This window comes from Lygodium microphyllum, chromosome 8 (assembly GCF_053477565.2).
Source record: "Lygodium microphyllum isolate KBCC chromosome 8, Lygodium_microphyllum_v1.1.10, whole genome shotgun sequence".
NCBI lineage: Eukaryota > Viridiplantae > Streptophyta > Polypodiopsida > Schizaeales > Lygodiaceae > Lygodium > Lygodium microphyllum.
Genome location: NC_141142.1, coordinates 31388731 through 31409532, shown reverse-complemented (window position 1 = coordinate 31409532; position 20802 = coordinate 31388731). Strand labels below are relative to the sequence as shown.

The 20802-nt window shown below is 41.0% G+C and overlaps 1 protein-coding gene and 1 pseudogene across 1 annotated transcript; both read right to left on the bottom strand.

Moving 5' to 3' along the window:
• Positions 1-1133: 1133 nt before the first annotated feature.
• On the bottom strand, positions 1134-5011 carry LOC148032114 (putative inactive receptor kinase At3g08680). Its single transcript, XM_087683883.1, has 4 exons — positions 3970-5011; positions 3634-3792; positions 3101-3502; positions 1134-1540 (listed from the first exon to the last, which is right to left on the bottom strand). Exons 1-4 carry the CDS (start codon positions 5009-5011, stop codon positions 1134-1136), a joined length of 2010 nt encoding a protein of 669 aa, XP_087540009.1.
• A 5623-nt stretch (positions 5012-10634) lies between these two features.
• LOC148032113 (small ribosomal subunit protein uS10z/uS10x pseudogene) lies at positions 10635-11095 on the bottom strand (annotated as a pseudogene).
• Positions 11096-20802: the final 9707 nt, after the last annotated feature.

The following is a 20802-nucleotide window of genomic DNA, read 5'->3' as shown; positions in this document are numbered from 1 at the left end:
TGTGTCCTCAGAAGTCCCCTTTGCATATTTTACTTTTGTTTCCAACCCATTTAGAGATGCTCCAAAAGGAGGCACTTGAATTATAGCTCTTAATAGATGAGGTGTCAAATGTACGAGTTTTCTTATGCTTCTTAGCAATTCACTTGCAACTTCATAAGTTCCTACATGAAGTAGCATGGGAACTTGTAGAATATATTTATTTGAACTTGTTGATCTCAACATATGTTAACACAATAAAAGCTTACACACGCACACGCACGCACACACACACACACACACCCACACGCACACGCACATGCACACCACACGCACACGCACACGCACACGTACACGCACACGCACACGCACGCACGCACGCATGCACGCACACACACACACACACACACACATGTGCTATGTGTGAGTGAGTAAGTGTGTGGGTGTGTGTAAATGAGAAACCATTGAGATGATTTTAAATCTTTATTGTCATGTGATCATGTATACATAGCAACCTCATAATGCATCCCTAAATTTTCATGGACAAATGAAAATGATCAACATGGATCATCTCATCCACACCAACAACCAAAGGGAGTGTAGAGTACCCTTCTTTATTTGTTATAGTGTAAAAGAATGTCACTTGATACAAGGACGATGGTTTTTACCTCAATTGAGCCTTTGGTTGTATTCACACTAGTTCCTAGGAATGTGCATCTTGCATTTAGTCATACTGTATGTCACCAAAAGAGTGTCCATTGTTTTCACCTCAATTGAGACTTTGGTCTTATTCAAAATAGTTTCTAGGAATGCACATGTTGCATTTAGTCATATTGTATGTCACCAAAGGTGTGTACCTTTTCAAACTCCATAAGCATGGCACTACTCGGGCCTTGAACCCCATTTAGATCAATTAATAAGAATTCTTTTGACTAATAGGCATAAGGTATGTGGGATTTCTTTCACCAAGCCTCTCACTCGAGCGCTAGACTCAAATTTTGGAATCGCTTCAAGTGTGGGCAATTAAGAAGGTGTTCCTTGCAAATGCTAAAGTTTGCCAAATGTATGCTTCATGACATCGCTCATCCCAAAGACAAGCGTAGGAAAAAGGAGCAAAGGATATAAAAGGCTCGATAAAATGCTGCAAACCTTGAGGATTAGCGGTGGGTATCTCCCTCCATGCTACTGGTGCTAAGTCGTGAGACTTGACCTTCAAAGGAGAAGGAGCAGTCGGAGTAAGGGACGCCAAGTAGGGTGTTGGAGCCATTCAGAGAAGTGCTGTCATTGCCATCATCATAGTATTCCGGGTCGCCATGGATGAAGTTGAAGTGCTCGTCGATGGTTTGGACGATAGAAGCCATGGAAGGTCTTTGATCAAGTTGGCGAGAGACGCACGCCATGGCCAGCTTCAGGAGCACCACTAGGTCGTCCTCTTGGACTGTCCTGGTGAAGGAAACGTCGCGGTCGAAGACCTCAGCCGTCCACTCCTCGCGCACCACCGACTCCACCCACTGTGGTAAGTCCACTCCTTTCCCCTCTCCTGCAGTTTGCATTGGCATCCTCCCTATAACAGCATCCACAAGCTCACATGTTATGACACACACCCACAGGTCATCCTTACTCATATACTTCATCCACAAGCTCACATGTTACGATACATACCCACAAGTCATCCCTCCTCATATACTTCACCCACAACCTCACATGTTATGACACATACCCACATGTCATCCCTACTCATATACTCCATCAATCCCACAAGTTTTACACATTCATTCCCCACACACCATTATCCATCTCTTTGTAGTCCTAGAATATCATAGACCATGACTCATCTCTTCATACTCCTAGAACATCATGAGCTTCAACAAGCAAAGCAATATCAGTGATATTTCTACAAGCTAGAGATATCATCACACACATAGCTTGTTAGCGAGCAATGGAGATCATTAACATCATATGCATAACTTGTTGGAATCAAATAATAGAGATCATATGCTTTCCAATCTATGACATGCTATAATGTATGGGTTGGAATTATGCGGCAAGATCTTGGCATGTCCTTACTACATGTGAGTAAAAGAGGGTTTTGTATGTTTACATAAACCATTGTGATTAGTTGTTGAGCATTATTAGACGTATAATTCCTTGGCATTTGGAGCTTCATAGGAACTAGTTGATCAAAATTGCATAGTAGTACAAGGAGAATGTCTTCAACCTTTTATGGCTAATCTCAAGTGTTTAATCTGTATCCATTTTGATGTTTATTCAGCTTGATCATGAGAATTTTTATGCTCCTAGCCTTTGATTAGGATCCATTAGAAATGATTCCTATTGCCATGAATTTAAAAGTCCATTAGAAAGTATATATGCAAGCACACACCTTGGGTATTCACTTCACACTCATTTATGAAAGTTCCTATAACTTGTAAACATGTATGTGTGTCTTCAATGTTGCCTATAACTTGAGCATGTGTGCATAACTTTTGTGATGAGAGTAAAGTGCTTAGGCATAGATGAGAAAATCAAACCTATAGGTCCCTTTGGGATGGAAATTGAAATGTCACGAGTGGGATGATACGATATCAAATATTGGAGAAGATTGCATCCTATTGACAATGGAGATTACGATCTCTACTTTCTATTGAACTTTTGGATAGTTAGTCAACTAAGCACTCATGAATTTGAAAAGCAATATGTGCAATGATACTCCTAAGAGATGTGCCATCAACATGTCAAATAATTAGAGATGCTTAGCCACCCTCAAATTTAACGTTTTCAATGCCTTCATTGGAGTGACTCTCACAAGAAAAGTCCATCATGTAAACATATTGCGACTTACTGCAACTGTCACTTTGAAGTTACCTTAGATATTGAGATTGTATATCATCTTCAAATTTGAGAGTTGATGCCGAGGAGAATTACTCTAAGACAAAGAAGATGCACATGTAGGATGGAGAAACTCATATTCATGGACAAAAGGAATGCAATGTAAGCTAGTGATAACACGAGTCTAGAAGCAAAGACATGGCCCATGACTTTAGACTAAAAGCTTGGTTTTGCAGAAAATAAAGAAACCATCAAGGAGTTGTAAAGGTGATGGAAAAATAGGCTTAGTGCTTACCAGTGAGGAGCTCGAGAAGAAGGACACCATAGCTATAGACGTCAATAGACTGAGTAAGCTTGCAATTGCTGCCAACATAGCGACACTCAGGTGCCTTGCAACCTACCATGTAGGCCATAAGGGGAGTGCCTGTCACAAGTGAGGCCATCCCATAGTCCACCACAAGGGCCTCCCTATTTGGGCCTAACAAGATGTTAGAAGACTTGAGGTTCCCATGGAGCCTCCTGAATGATAGCATTGCATCCTTTCTATCTTTATCTTGCTTATCAAGTGCCTCATCTAATGGTAAGGATGGTGGTGGTGATGATGACGGTGGCCTCGTGTGAATATGATCAAGTGCACATGCTACTCCTCGTGCTATTCGAATGCGAGCTGGCCAATCCAATTGCACCTTCTTTCCTTCTCCTACACATGCAAGTTTAGTTTAATGGAGCAAGATTAAAACCCTTCCTTTATATGTAACCAACTTATAAGAAAACTATTGGCTTGAGAAATTATCACAAGTATGTGTCACACACAACATATATTATTACCTATTGCATGTAAAGCATTAAATAGGCTGCCATTGGATTCAAATTTATACACCAATAACTTTTCGTCTTTGCCATAAAAGAATGCCCAAAGTGGTAGGATGTTTGGATGTTTGATTCTCCCAATAGCTTCCATATTCTCCACAAAACTACTCTTTCCACCTTTACAAAAAGATAGGATTATGATTATCAATGCAAAGAGCTAAACATAACACAAAACTGTAATGAATTATCTAAGAAGTGGTGTGTTATGACAAGTCATGGAAAGCTCACTTATTGTGCTTTAAAAAAATGTCATAAAAAACTTAGTTAAGATAAGGTGATGCTTTTGGTGCTTACAATAGTTCATGGCTCTTAATCTTTTTATTGCCAATTGTAGTCCCACGTCTAGTGTTGCTTTGTATGTAGTTCCAAATATGCCTCTACCAAGTATCTCTGCAGATGCTTTTAATAGATCTTGTAGTTCAAAGCTTAACTCTACTTCATTTACTAAGACAAGGTCCCCCTTGTTTTTAGCTTCATCTTGTGGCATCTCTATGAATGATTCGAGCATTGGCTCAGGTTCATAGTCTTTTGGTTTAGAGATATTGAAATCTTTGGACGAGTGTTTAACATGTTGTTTATTGTCCACAAAAGATTTATGCTTTTGGCATCTAAACAAAAGAAGGGCTGCAATGATTGCAATAGTACCAATAGCAATACCTACCACGATATGAATTGTAGTACCAATATTCAAACTATGGTGACCATTCTTAGGTGCGGAGGATGGAGAAGGGCAGCCAATGTTAAGAGGTTTTCCACAGAGGCCCTCATTACCTTCAAATGCAGAAGCATTGAATGAGGAGAGTGTGGTAGGGATTGGGCCGCTAAGGTTGTTGTTTGAAACATCAAAGAAGAGCAAGCTCTCATAATATGGTGAGCTTGGAATTGCTCCACTTAAATGATTGTTACTAAAGCCAATGTTCTTCAAATCAACCAAGTCTCCTATTGAAGGGGGGATAGATCCAGACAAGTTATTGAAATCTACAAGTAAGGTATGTAAGTGTTGGGCACGTGATAGATCTGGGAGAGTGCCAAATAGATAATTTGTTCTCAAGCTAAGGATTCTCAGTTGATCCATAGTAGGAAAGAAGTTAGGTGAGATGGTTCCGTTTAAGCCAACATTGTTAAGGAGCAAAGAGATCACTCTCCTGTTGAAATCACACTTCACCCCTAGCCATGTGCAATAATCACCATTTGTAGTGACGTCCCAGCGTTTGAAAGAACCAGAAGGGTCAGCTGAGCGCATGAAGTCAAGAAGGGCAGCTCCATCATCGGCCTTAACTTGCTCAGGGAATGGTAAGATGGCTTGAGAGATCGTGACAAGAAGCATCATGATCATGGTTGGAAGCCTTGAGCATATCATGATGGAAGGCATGCCTCGACCAGCTGGCTATACTCCCTCTCGAGTCTCAGGGAAGACACCAATCCTTAAGAAGATGACGCTCAGAAATTGCCATCAAGAGGCATATACCCTCGAGGTGCGAACGCGAGGAGCTAATGAAGAGCAATTGCAGAGCAATCAAGGTCGATGGGCGCATAATGCAAGGGGCCCTGTGATCGACGGCAATGACAGAGTCGCCGAGCTGCCTCTGAGAGAGAGAGAGAGAGAGAGAGAGATCCATTCCTTAAGATCAGCTCCATGGCGGTTATCCCCAAGAAGAGTCCCCATTTTGAACAATATTATATTCCACTAGATACAAAAACAAGGCTTGTTCTATTCTAGTCTCTCGCACCCCTTTGCAGCTTCCAGGAACCTTGAGCCAATACCTTCCTTATGGTTTTGCAAACCTTTGCCCGTGCATCTTCTTCTTCTATTGTCTTTTCCGTATTATTAAAAGGTTTACTAGACCTAACTTCAAAGTATGATGTTAGGTTTTGTTCGGTTTGTTATTATCCATCATGGATCTCTATGCAAGACCCAATTTGACTTGATTTGCATGTGTGGAGATTGGAAGAGCCTATGTGGAGAACATAAGCAACATCATTTTGTTTTCAATCTTCATATTTGTTTTCCTTTCTTCTCTTCAATATGGAGAAAGTATACACATGTATGAGGTGAGAGAGAACGTGAGAAAGCAACATTGTTTCACCTTCTATCTTCTTGTTTGTTTTTCTTCCTCCTCTTCAACATGGGGAAGTTGTGTAGAGCCATACAAATCCATGCCATTGCCACAAAAATTTTCAGTATATTGATATTGAGAGATTGAGGGGAGGCTAGAGTTGCAAAGAGAAACCATGATGGGAAGCTCTAGGGAGCCCTATCCCATCAGGCATGCAAAGCGACATGGCTAGTACTATGCATGCAAGATAAAAAGGATTGTAGATTATGCTACTAGAATGTAGAGGGAAGTTTGCCCAAGGTAGAAAAACCTATAAATAAGACTTTGATGGAGCTTGAATCCTATGCAACTCACCTCAATGGTAAACATTTAATTTGCAAGCTATTCTACAAACACGATAAACTATATGCAAAAGCTTAATGTTGCAAAAAAAGAAATATTAATGGTGCTTGAGAAGGAGGTGCACATGACAACCACTTATATTCCCATGGAGTTACATTGTGTTAGCTATTTCGATCTTACTACTATTGGTTGCTTTCTATATATTATTAGTTGCTTTCACTTAGAGGTGGAATTCCCGAAGTGGTTTGTATTCACCTTCGAGCACATAAATGGAGTGAGATTGGAACTTGGCTTCTATAAATGGCTTCCATGGGAATTTAGTGTGCACCTTAACGTGAAGAAAAATATTGTCCCCAGATGACCTTTGATGATCCATCAAAATGCCTTGTATGAGTGTCACTTTGTGAGCTGCATCCTTTCTACTACTATTTGAAAGGTGCTCTATGTGCTACCCACTCTTGATTAAGGCTAGGGGCTAGGAAGGAATACATATTGTGGGATATGTGGGTCATTTTATTATTGCACATCACAGCATATGTGCAAGACTTGTCTTCATTTGTATTTGTGAAGGAAGAGCCTCTATGGAGACTAGAGGGTTGAAAGATAGAATTGCAAAAACAAAAATAAATTTTGTTTCAATCTTCTTGAATGTTTCTTGTCTCTCTCCAATATGGAAAAACAATACCCACTCATAAGGTGAATGAGAGAACTTAAGAAATAACATTGTTTTACCTTCTAGCTTCTTTTTTAAAGATTATTTCTCCTACTCTTTAGCATGGAGAAGTTGTGGACACCCATAAAAATACATACCATTTAGCATAAAAATTTTAGTATATTTATCTTGAGAGATTGAGGGAGTTAGACTAGAGTTCTAAATAAAAACTTTGGTAGAAAGCTTTGCAGTGACATATCCCATTAGGCATGAATCAAGATTCTCACTATAATTGCTTTCAATTGGTTGTGATATGCCCTAGTAAAGCCATAGTGTACTATTTTCGTAACATGTGTGTAAAGAGTGTTTAGAAGTAGGTTTTAGGCCATTTTGAGAGTGTGAACAAGTTTTGAACATGGCACACTTTTAGTCAAAAATCATCTAACACCTAGGAAAAATGTCTTGTTATTGAGCTTTAGCTAAAGCCTATCTCATGGAGTTAGAAGAGGGAATCGAGGGAAACCTTTTGTTCTCTCATAGGCTTGGTTTAATTCCTCATTGTCTAGAAGATATGAGCCTTCAAAAATGAAAAATCAATTTGTTGCAATGCTTTAAAAAAAATGGAAACGTGTTGTCATGCTTCCTTTTGTTATTCTTGGTAGGTTCATATCCAGTTTTGCAAGATTATATCCATTCTTTTCTTGGAAAAATATATCCTTCAAAAAAGCTGCTTGCTTGCTACTGTTCCTCATAAATTTGTCATATATAATGCATATTTTATATTCTCTTCTCTCTCTACAATGTGATTCTCTACTTTGAGTTGGATATAGTATTTACATTTATAATATTTTGACCGTTCTTGTTTCAAGTAGTATTAGAAGTATTCTAGTTCGTGGCAATGGAAGCTTTGGAATAGCCACTACAAGAAAAGGTGGCATTTGTGATGCCGATTTCATTGCATAAAAGAGAAAAACACCTTCGCTACAAGTGTCAATTTGGTTCATGGCTTAAGCAACGAACCTTGTGATGATTGCACTTATAAGATATCTTAGGGTCATCCTTGTAGAAATTTCATAGTGTAGTGGATAGGATCTCAGTAGTGCACCCCCAAACCAAGGGCCAGTTCCGCGACACCTGGACCCTAAAATAAGGGTCCTATATAGTGATATATATCTATAATATGGTGAAATCCTTATATAATAAAACCTTATTTATCTAAGAGCTTTTTCTCAACATAGGAAATAAAAGACTATATAGGAAAATATTATCTATGTAGGCACTTTTGCTCGACATAGGAAAAAAAAGGCCTATGTAGGAAAATATTACCCATCTAGGAAATTTTTGTGGACATAAGAAAAAAATGCCTATGTAGTGAAAATTTTCATATCTAATTTATATAGGAAAAGTGTCATTTTCCCTAGTTCAAAAAATCCCTAGATGTGTGTATTTTTGCCTAGTAAATTAGGTAGAAAATCTCCTTTGTTTTCCTATCTAGACATTTGTCAAAAGCTCCTTTAATTATGAGTAGAGTGCATGTAGTCACTTTGTTATATCCCTATGAAGCAAGTTTCCATGGTGATTGGCACAATCCATGCTCAGTCCAAGAAGAGTTGAGAAGAAATGGAGCTGCACTCAAGAGATGTGAGGAGTTGATCATATTGAGTTTTACTTTGCATTGGAGCCTTATGCTACAAAAGGAGTTTGAAAGCAGTCATGGTTACTTGAAGGGGGGAGTTCGTGTTCAGGAGTGAGAGGAGAGGAACATCGTTCTAGAGATAGCCAGAGAGCTCTAGAAGAAATCTGATGGAAATATGTCATTCTTCACTACAGCATTGAGGTTGTGCAAGCAAGCCTTTGCAAAGAACTGTAGTGCTAATTTCAGTGTTGTTCTCCCTCAGAACGAGTCTCTGCCAATCTCAAATGAGTCAAGAATGTTGAGATCATGAAAGCCTACATTAACATTGATGTTGAAGCCACTAAGGAGAAGATAGCCATCTTCCTAGACCCTTGGTCAGTTGACATCGAGCTCCCTGATGTCGGTAGCAAAACTTTGATATGGTATCTAGTAGCTTTAGGGAACGACCAACTGATATGAAGAGGCCACTCTTCATCAAGAAAACAATGTAAGAGAGTTCATGAGAAACACATTCTTGAGGAGAGAGCATGCTTGAAGGTGCTTTTTAGGCTGGGTCAAGTTGTCAATGGCTGCAGTCAACTCCTCATGAGCTTGATTTGTCTTCCAATTCAATATGAGATGCAGCATGTCCATCTCACAATTTTCTCCTTCTTAAAAATAAAGGAAAAAAGGAGCTCCCAACCTCGCTGTTCTATGTTACCTCAGCCTTAATCTAAATTATGATAGGTTCTTCCCCTTTTACAATTTTGTCTAGATGAAGAGTTATGACCGACATTTCAACAAGAGTTTGAGCCTAGGTACTTTACCTTATAGAACATGTAAGATACCACATTGTCACAGGGTATACGTGCGGAGTTCGGGAAAGTTGCTTGTCACAGGGACGCTTTGCGAGATGGGAGCAAAGGATGATGAAGAGTACTCAACTCAAGGCAAATACCTGGAGTAAGAAGAATGATTAGGTTTCACATTCAATCAAATACATATGTGGGCAAGGTAAGAGGAAGTGGGGATACAAGGAATACAATCTTCACAATACATCATTTCAGCTTAGATGAGCATGCTCATATTTAGGTATGAAGAGTTCAAGGTGTGTGTAAATATATTTTGTTGGCATAGCTTCACAGTTCACACGGCATCAATCTTGTATTCAAGATTCTTTCCAGATGTACACCCATCGTAGTAAACTTGAAGCGTGCCTTTTAGATATGAACAAGACAAATCTCTGAAACTAAGAACAAAACAATGAGCTCATTCAAAGAGCTCCCATCCTTTAAAGTATCACCACCTTGTGCCTGCACTCGGCTCATTGACAATATATAGTCACTCAAAGTATTATTGGCGCGATTGTAACACATCAAGCATGCTTTCTTCAAGTTTCTAAATAGTGTACTTTTAGCAAAATATCCCTGGTCACAGGAGTATTTACCTTCCTTCATGCAAGTGAGAGCAAGCTTTTAATTTCTTTTAGCATAGGATAGAGCCCCTGAAACCTTTTAGTCACCTTTGAGCTTGCAGAGTCAGACAGAAACAAACCATATATCAAAGAAACGAGTGTAGCTGAAGGCACAAGAACACAACTAGCAGCATGATGACGATTGAAACAGGTAGGCAACCGCAATAGCATGCTCATGAAGAAGGTGATGATCCTGTTGTAGCTTGTAACCAAAGCAACTTGCCATACTTTATGCACTTATCGCCTTTCCTCTCTTCAGCACCATCGATGTCCATACATTGCAATATCACCTTATAGACAAGTTTCTGTCCATACATTGCAATATCACCTTATAGACAAGTTTCTGTTCTGACGGTGCACTCCAAGTACACAGAAATAGCTTAGAGTCAAGTTGTCAGCCTTTGGATGATGTTGCCATGACAGCTATCAACTGCCAATTAGCGATCAGCACACATACTCATAAGATCATAGCCTCCTTCTAGAGGCATAGATAGTGTTCCACTCGAAAGCAATCACAGCTTCGATAGCAGTCATCTTGACAGTTGTAGGAATTCCTCATTCAATACATGCTTTAGTCTTGTAGTAATTGAACATCTAGAATACATGCCTTGCAGTCGTACGGCTGTCCCGAGCCAAGCACGTGGACTGGTGGGCCGGAGGGTGGAGCCATCCAAGTCAACAGGCCTGCAATGAGATGCGCCAGGGATCATCTAGGCCACCCCGACCTATACTAGATGAGCGTGTGCCACCCAGAATTCACAACGGCTTCCTTGCAATTCTCAGATCTTATTGTGCTGCAGTTCCGCCACCTTCATCTACTCAATCTGCAACTCGAACTTCAGAGTATCGCGTTTGTTGCATATCAGGTCTTCGAACATAATGATGACTCGGTGTCACTCTCCGAGGCTTATTGCCTATAATCATAGTCCGGTTGCCTTCACTAAAATGGTACTGATCAACACCTGGCTCTATTGTGATAGAAGTGATTTTGCTTCACAACCTCAGAAGAACTAAGCAAATCAATCACTCGCTTATGGATAGGCAATTCAAACGTATCCCATGTGTTTGTACCTTCACCTCATGGAGACTTGTGGGTAGTAATGTGCAAGACCTTAGTTGGCATCCTTACAGGACCTTTGACTTTCAGCATCTTATCCTTTGCTCCTCACACCAAGTCAACCGTTCTTGGAAGAGAGAGTGATTCGGATTCGGTGAATGGTTTCTTGCATTTCCTCAACACTAGCCTTTCTAGGCTTCATAGGCGACTTACTCATTGCCATGGTTTCTCTATGTGTGGTCTTGCATTCCCCCGAGACAGACACCAGCTCCAGAAGTTGACCACTTGTTGAGGGGAATTTGAAGGCAGTCAATTATGGAAGCTTAGACGCAACAGCAAGAAGTTCCACGATTGATCAGAATGATGAAGCTGGGACGACTTGGCTTTCAAATACCCAAGAAGCATGTGATTCTTTTCTCTTCAGTAGACTGCACATAACATGAAGCCATCTCAAAGCATGAAAGGTAGAAGTTCTCCCCTTTCTTCCCTCTTGGCTAGTGTACATGTGAATAAATCACATGACAAATCATAGATCTCCATTTACATGTTCCCCTTGATCGCAAGCAAATAAAAAAAATCTAGGATGGAAGCAAACAATCAAATTTTCAAATTGATAGTTCAAACTGAACGACAAACAAAAAGACACACACAACGGAAAAGAAACTCCTAATGACGTTGACTAATGAGTTCAAATTCCTGGCGAAAACTCCACCCTTAGGTTCACAGTGTGGTGGATGCACAACATCATGAAATCTGCCCCCTACAAACCTGCATATCCTCTAGATGGGCCACAACTACCCATCCTCATCACCGCTAGAAGCTCGATAGTTAACTCGATCTCCTCATCTTTTGTAAAATGTTTTGCAATATCCACATCCTCATCTACATTATCTCTTGCCTCAAGTCCATCATAAAACTTATCATTGATGGGACCTCAAATGGGCCGGCACTGGCTATGCGGACCTCATGCTCACAACAGACAAACACACCCTCACGGCCTCGTGGGCCAGGAGCGTCTATCTACTACTAAAGGACGAACTGTCCTAAAGCCTAATCTATGCGTTTATAGTTTTGTAGTCCAACATTTCCCTTTCTATAAACTCCACAGAGGGAGAACCCATACATATTGGCAATAAATGCCACGATAATCACATACATGGGAGGGAACCTCTCGGTGGTATCACCGCGGTCCCACTGCAGCTCTCCTACATGGCAGGGATTAGTCCCTTGATGTGCTGCTCAACATATAGAACAAACGAACAAACGAACAAACTCCACTCTTTCGTCTTGAATGTATTCCAGGAGATACCATGTGCCCTTACCAAATAATTCCCCAAGAAATGAACATCTATCCTACGGCTTAGGTTGCCTTTCCATACTCAAGCGTGGGTCATCATAATCGAAAACAGGTGTTGTGCATCTAGTCTTTTGTATTCTGGTACCATGGTTGTCATGCACATGCAAAAGTGGATGATCCTAAAGTGATCAAACATAATTTTAAATCAAAAACGGGTTGTGCAAAACCAGGCTTTCCAATGCTCATTCACTAACTCGTTGCGGGGATGTAAGAATAGCATCGGGACAACATCCGTGCTACTATCCTCTTAATTAAAATACCACGAACTCTTTGTCATGATATGCATCAGAAAATCATTAATAATCAGCACGCAAATCGCACAATTCAAACATCCTAACCCCCTACGTTTAGGTATTGCTTTCGTTGCATAGGTGTAGAGGTTCATTTTGTCATGTTTTGATGTATAAAAAGTGATAAATCACAAACTTTGACAAAGAGACAGGGAAAAATAAGGCTAAACCTCATGCTTCGCCACTACCATACATCCACAAACAATCATTATATTTTTTCTTATTTTTGTGAGCCGTATTTCTATTTTTTTCCTTATTTTTTTCATTTTCTTGATTTATTTGTCAATAAAATATGATATTTTCTTATTTTTCTTGTTCCAATCACTTCAACATACTAACATTCAGTTTATCTTCCATTTCCCCCCCCATGGGAACACCTTTTACCCACCCGAAATGACAAAACTGCAATTTTACCGCTTAAAGACTGCATTTCGGGTTTACGGGAATTAAATAGCACATGTAAATCATTGCAAAATCAAAATTTTCTAATACACAGCAATTAATCATGATGCAATCAGCACTCAAACAAATTTTCATCCAATAAGAACATCATTACTATCATAAACTATCAGAAAACTTCATTTTTCTTCATAAAAATGGTCATACCGTGTTTTTACGAAACCCGAGATGCATTAAATGACTGCATAACCAGCAGACGAAGCCTGCATTGCTCTCAATCCAATGTTGCACATCAATCTTCAGCATCTCTATCAATCTCCATCACCGTTTGCTTCAATCTCCCTCCCGATTCCTCCTTCAAGATAGTGTGCATGAACAACCCACAGAGAGGAGAGAGAGGGAGGAGAGAGAAATACTAGATTCTGATCTCTTCATCCACATAGCCATATCTTGCGCAAGGGCCGGCGATAGAATCAGGAAAGAGGGAGAAGTTGCCGGGTATTGTCAGTTACATGGGGTACTTGCAGCCCAGAATTCATGATTTGTGGAGGGCGGGGGCGCTAACGTCCCAAAGGACACCCCCCCTTTGGTCTTAAATTTTGTCCACCCTTTCAAATCTTGGCCCATTTTTAGCCTCTTCCGCTTCCGGGCTCCGTTTCAGCCTCTGAAAAATCGTGCACGTCCGTCTCGGCATCTCGCACTGACTGGCAGCTCCTGGCATCTCGTATGGCAGTCGGAAAAATTATAAAAAATCCACGTGTCGCTCGGGCGCCTTTTAAAAGCCATCTTTCACTTGGAGCTTAAAATTGTCCTATTTGTAGCCGCCGCCTTCGATGTCGAATATTTTTTCCCTAAATGTCGGATTTTTGGTAAATTTTAGGCACATCCTGGGCTCAAAACTCCGCTCTCATTGGCGACCACAGGATAGGGCAAGTCAGCCCGTTGAATCCCACAATAGATCTGCATAAAACAACCAAAGGAAGCATCAAGCTGATACAAAATAGATACGTATTAAACCATAGCACAATGCTCACCCTACCCCTTGACAAAACCAAGGCATGAAATCCAGGAGGAGTAGGCCTAGCATAATCTAATAAAAGGTCCGAAGCTAGTCACTAACCGACTGCTCCAACACGGCCAAACGAAAAAGAACTATCAAAGAGGTCGCCCAAAGTGGTGGTCTGAACTACCTACCTAAGTAAGGACAACACAACAAGAAGCTCCTACTAGGCGAGGACTCCTATAGCCTGGTTAAGAAGTATTTTCTTTTAGCACATTTCTTCTTTTAGGTATTTATTTTTCCATACTTGGGCGTGTAAAAAGGAGGGAGTTGAGCGTAGTGACCTAAGGAGAACAGGGCATCGGCCTCAGGTCCTGTCTCGATACCCAAGAACCTACCAAGCCCTCGCAAGGCGACACTTAATCCTTTTCTGATGCTCACTTTTATTTTCGCTCCAACCTTCCTTACTTTCTTCTTTTCCAGCGAGACGCCACCCCTAGGAAGACAAGGCATCGGGCCCAGGTCTCGTCCCTAGGAACCTACCAAGCCTTCGCAAGGCAATGAGCAACTGCTTATAAATTTTCGGTTATTTTCTTTTCTTATTTTATAGGGGTTAGAACCCATTTTTACAGACCTTTGGATATATTTATTTTCTTTAAGATATTTGGAGTTCTATCATCATCATTTTTTCCTCTGGTAGGCTTCTCTAACTGTCTCACAACTAAGAAAGAACTCCTAGAACGGCTACCTCAATGACTACTTAGACCTCCCTCAGACATACCTAACCTAAACCTGGGACTTCATGCCTTGGACGGCGATCCCCAATCCAGAAAGAAAAATCCCCTACAAGTACATAGACACATATGGCATAGAAACACGTTACTCGTAAAGGAGAGATATCAACTGGATAGGGCCACAAGAAGTCTCCGCGCGACATAGGCTTCTCCCAAGATCTTCTTTGAACCTGTGTAGCACAGAACTAAAACAAGAAACCATTAACCGCACCCGTACTAAACAGACGACTGGCCCTCTTGGCCTAATGAAATGAAGCATTTCACTACAAAAACTGATCGGTCCTCTTGGCCTAATGAGATAAAGCATTGAAAACCTCGCAAAATTGGGCCTCTTGGCCTAATGAGATCAAACAGAATAGCACCTACACATCCCTCCCCGAAATAGTACAGATATACAATAATATACTCCTTTCCAAGAAGGAAAAATAGGGCTCGCAGCCCTAAGCTAAATGCATAAGATTATGAACCATCCCTCATGCATATATAGCAAGAGGCGTACGCATAACATGTTGTCTAATCAGCCTATGGGTCCAGGATAACAACGGTAGATGGGTCTCGGCTACTCTTTGCATCACCCATATCAACCATCGCTTGCCATATATTGCATGATCTGATAACATTCCCCACAAGCGACTGGGTCCTGTCTCATTATTGATAGCAATATCCAAACTAGGACCACAGTTGAAGAAAAGGTCTTCTTCATAAGCAAGGTTTGCCAGTGAATTCGCAAACTGATTCCAGTAATGTGGAATCAGCTAAAGAGACACTCTCTCAAATTCCTCAAGGAGGGTCATGGCAGTTCGATGATACATACAAAGGATGGGATAAGCAACTAACTTCATCGTAACTCTATGTCAAGGATCTCGGATTACTACTCCAACACTCCCTTTTTTATTAGGGCCCCTGGACGCTCCATCAAAATATAATGTGTACGTCTACAATGGGTTTACACAACCTGCCATCACAAACTCCTCTATTCATAATTATGATAGTCAAAATTTAGCATGTTTAGAGGATGAACTGACGGCTCCATCCCACCTTCTTCATTAAACTCAACAGGGATACTTGTCAACATTTGTAAGCAGTGATGGCAGAAGACGTTGATCTCCCACACAAAGGTTCCGTCTTCTTGCTCAATCACTTTGTATCCTTTGCTCCACCAGATAAGTTTTCTCTGATGGTATTTTTGCTCCAGATATGGGTGCTCCAAATAAGGATTTAAACACCCCATCAACCAACTTTAAGCTCTTTTGCAGCTCTCTAATCAGCCCCAGCATGGACCTGCAATGCATTTTTCTGTATTAGCATACTTAGAAGTAATAAGGTTTAATCTTATTAAGATTAACCTTATTTTTAAATTCTACTCCCTATAGATCAGCTAGTAGAGCTGTAGACCTATTTTTTCCTATCTTGGCAATCTTGTAGGGGCCATCCCATCTAGGTTCCAACTTCCCTGGAAATAGCTCCCTACGCGCATCGTAGTACAGAACTAATTGCCATTTTTTAAAGGTATATTTCTTTGCTTTAAGGTCGTACAACTGCTTCATCAGACTTTTAGCTACCTCCTGGTGTAATAGGCTTTGCAATTTTAGTTCATCGAGGTGGGCTATGGTCATAAAATGTTCAAAGAGTGCATCCTCATCTCCCAAAGAGTGGTTAATTGCAAACCCTATGGTTGGCAACTCAATTTCAAGGAGTAACACACACTCTTCGCCATTAACTAATTTAAATGGAGTATTACCGGTAGCTTGCTTGAACGTTGTATTGTACGCCCATACTGCCACATACAACTTCCTGTCCCAGTCTTGTTTCTTCTTCGAGACTATTTTAGACAAGATACCCACAAGCTGCTTATTAGTACTTTCAACTTGCCCATTGGCTTGCGGATTATAGGGGGTCATTTTGTTGTGCTTGATTTGCCAGCTTCAGTCAGGCTTTTGATCACTTTATTCAAAAAGTGGGTTCCACGGTTCGACACTATTTCCTTCGGTGGACCAAAACGGCAGATAATCTGCTCTAAAAGGAAACTTGCAGTCTCTTTTGCATTGTCCTGCCTCGTCGCCCGCGCTTCTGACCATTTTGTAAAATAATCAGTTGCTACTATAATGTACCTCTTCTAAGTAGTAGACGACGGGGTGATAGGACCCACAAAGTCAATTCCCCACTTTTCAAATGGAAGGATAGCCATAGTAGGTGTAAGTGGGCGTTTCCTATTCTCTCTGCTGTCATGTCTTTGATAGGTATCACATCTCTTAATGTACTCAAAGGAATCTTGGAATATGGACGGTCACCAATATCCAGCTCTTAAAGCTTTCTGTGCCGTCAACCGTCCAGTGAAGTGCCCTCCACATGCAAAGTCATGGCACTCTTCCAAGATGAAAGGAACCTCGTCAGGCATCACACATTGGCGATAGATATCATCAACACCCTGCTGACATAGTGTTCGTGCGATCAAGAAAAACTTCAAAGCCTGTTGTCTGATTTTCCTCTTTTCTGATTTTGATAAACCAGCTTTAGTCTCTCCCGTTGATAGATAAGTGTGATAGCAGCATGCTAAGATGGGATAGAAGTTGTCTCAATTTTAAACATTTTTTCAATATCACTTCCTTTAGCCAAAGTCTCTTTCCGCTCCCCAAAATCCACAAGGCATTCCATAATACCCTGCAACCTCGGTGGCTTACTCTTAATCTCATAATCGAACTCCTGAAAAGTGATTAACCACTTTGCCAGACGATCAGGCGGTTGCAGCTTCTTCATAAGCAATCTAAGCCCTTCCGCCTTTGTTTAGAAAACTACCTTCTCATAGAGGATGTAGTGCTTGAATTTTTTAGTCGCAAAGACCATCGCAAGGCACAACTTCTCCATGTAGGTGTAGCTAATTTCTGATATGCCTAATTTTCGACTAGCAAAAGCTATCAGATGATACCACTTTTCCTCCCATATTTGGTCTAAACAACAGATGATACTATGCATGGTGGCTGCTGAAAATATATAAAATACCTCACCTCTTTTAGGTGCTTTTAAAACTGGCGCTTTTACTAGCTCCTGTTTCACATCCTCGAAAGCTACCTTACAACGGTTGCTCCATACAAATAGACAGCTAAAGGATAATAAGTTTGTTAATGGCAACGTCCTTTCTGCCAAGGCATTTATAAACCTCTGATAGTACCCTACCGATGACAAAAAGCTATGTACCTCTTTCGGAGTGCGTGGTGGACTCATAGCGACTATAACCTTGATCTTTTCAGGGTCAGTTGCGATCCCTACTCAACTGACCACATGGCCTAGCAATAGCCCATAAGGCACTCCAAAGACACACTTCCGTGGGTTAAGAGCGATACAAAATTTTCTGCAGCGCTCAAAGCACTTTCTTAAAATAATCAACATCCTTTCCCTTACAGTGGCTACCCCCAGGTCATCGATAAATACTTTCAACTCATCTGGGGAGATGTCACAAAAGGTCTTGTCTGCTGTTCGTTGCCATGATCCAAGTGCATTGCACAAACCAAAGGCCATCACATGGTATGCAAAAGTACCAAAGACAGTAATGAAAGTCGTTTTCAACTTGTCCTCTTCTGCAATTGCCATCTGGTTGTATCCTGCAAAGCAATCCATAAACAGATATATTTTCCCATCCGCTAATTGATTCAAAATTTGGTCAATAAATGGCAATGGGTAGTAATCCTTAACCGTCTGCTTATTCAGCTCTCTGAAAATCTACACATAGTTGGATTTGGTTGTTTTTCTTCTTCTCGATAACGATTGGTGAACACCATTCTGTGTGCTATACAGGGAAGATTAAACCAGCTTTTCGTAACTTCTATAACTCCTCAAATAGCCCGCCGTCCCTCAATTCAAAAGGCATATGCCTTATTTTCTGATGCACATGACGACTGTCTTCTTTTACAGGAATAGTATGAACAACCAGGCTAGGAGGAATGCCTCTCAACTCGTCATAACTCCAAGCAAAGAAGTCGCGAAATTCTTGAATCAAGGACACATAGTCCCCCCTTTCTTCTAAACTGAGCATGGAACCTAATTTGATTGGCTGCGAATCATTCGGCGTGCCAAGGTCCAACTCAATCACATCCACGTCTCTTATCCTATCTTGAGGGTTTATCGGCTCATTTAGAGTTATCTGATAAATATCCTCTGTAGTGGACCCTTCTTTAGATTCATCACTGGATGATGTCTCACTACCAGATGGATCATCTGCTGTTTCTAATTCAGTAGAGGATAACGGAGCTCTCTCACTCTGAGGAGACTCAGGGTAAGCATCGACTATTACTTGATTAGCACCTCTACCTAGAACCACTCGACCGGTGGGTATATCGACTTGACAGTTTGTTCGCAAGATCCAAGGCCTGCCTACCAAGACTCGATAGCTAGGACATCCTGCAAATCTTATCACCCTAAAGTCCAAGAAGCATTCTACACTTGCAACTCTAACATGGACTTTAGTAACACAACCTTCTGGTTGCCTTAGACTATCATCAGCCATTCTAAGAAGGGTGGAGCTATCTTTTTGGATGCCTAGACCCAACCTCTCCATCAACTCTGAACTCATGATATTGAGGGAGGACTCACTGTTTACAATAGCATGCTCCACTAGTATTCCATCCACATATGCTAGAACCCTAGGGCAATTCTTTTCAGCATGATCAAACCAATCTTCCCCTACTTGTGCTATGCCCAAAGGTTCTACAATATACCCAATACGCAGGATCTTCTTGAATTCCTTGCGTACTCTTGGAGATAATTTAATCAACTGTAAGAGGTTTACATCTGGTTTGACTTCGCAAAGAGAACTTGCTAAATCAAAATCATGATAGGTAGCCAAAGCTCTCTTTTTTTCGCCAAACCATTCTCTCTTTTGGTCTCGGGACCGACTTTGATGCTTCTCTTTTAGCTCTTGCATTCTTTCTTGGCACTTCCTCATCCTTCTTAGGATCAACTTTTTTGTCAACAGGCCTTAGAGGTCCACCTTCCACGCTAGGATTCAGGACTTGCATCCCCTTATCCCCTTGCTTAGGGTTTTCCTCGACCGGTTTTGCATTATCTCTATCACCCTCTTTAGCCTTTTGGCCTCTTGTCACGGCTCGTAGGTTAGAGGTTTCAGTGCTATTGACACGTACAACCTCGATAAGGCTAACTCCATTGCCTTGTGGCAACTCCTCTATAGTGGTCTTTCCTCTTTGCAGTATTTGTCTTGGTCCATCATTTTTCTGGAGGTTATTACCTTGCGCTCTATGATTAACTGGACCTGGCTGTTTACTCCCTTGTTGGAGGGAACTAACCTTACTCTAACAGGTAGCGACTAAATGGCCCGACTTCCCACAAATATCACATTTAACATTTGGACAGTTTCTAGGGAAATGTTGTTCGCCACACCACTTACAACTGAATCTTGAGGGACTACCCTCTTCAGGGTGTCGACTCCCTATTAGATTCTGCTACTTCTTTAAGAAATTGATGTCAACAGCTATTTGCCGATATTGTTTAGAAATCATGTCGGTGTAGTGTTTCATCATATCCTTAACTTCGCCAAGGACATTAGAGGCACTCGACTCATAGCCTTGATCATCTATCCGTCATTCCATTGGCCTAACAATTTGATTGGGCATTGGTTGTTGACTCATAGGAACATTATTAGGGTTCAAAGCTTGGCCTCCAACATTTGGTGGAGCCAACTAACTAGCCATAGGCATAGTTACATTGGGAGGAGCTAGCAGCAAATATATATTTTGAACCATGCTTCTCTCCCATTAGGGTTATTCATAGGCATCCCTTGACTTTCATTCATCAATGGTAAATTGCCTCCAGGTACTAGACCCGCCTTAAGATTTATTCGAGAGAAGTAGGCCATTTGTAATCGTGACTCTACTCCTTTTTCCCGCGTGATGGCGGGGTCTATATCAGCCAAAGCCACACTGCTCAATTGCACTTGGATATTGAAATCCAATCTATGCAAGAAGTATTGCAATTGGGCAGCCAGCGGAATAGAAATGTAAGTTTGTAACTTATGAAATACTTCCTTAAGCTTCTTAGCATAGGCTTTCACATTCTCATGGGGGTCTTGGCGTGTTACAT

Coding starts and splice junctions, on each gene's coding strand:
- LOC148032114 (XM_087683883.1), bottom strand. CDS start 5,011: ATGATCATGATGCTTCTTGTCACGATCTCTCAAGCCATCTTACCATTC. Junction 3,793..3,969: donor ATTAAGAGCCATGAACTATT/GTAAGCACCAAA, acceptor CTTTTTGTAAAG/GTGGAAAGAGTAGTTTTGTG. Junction 1,541..3,100: donor TCTTCTCGAGCTCCTCACTG/GTAAGCACTAAG, acceptor ATGCTGTTATAG/GGAGGATGCCAATGCAAACT.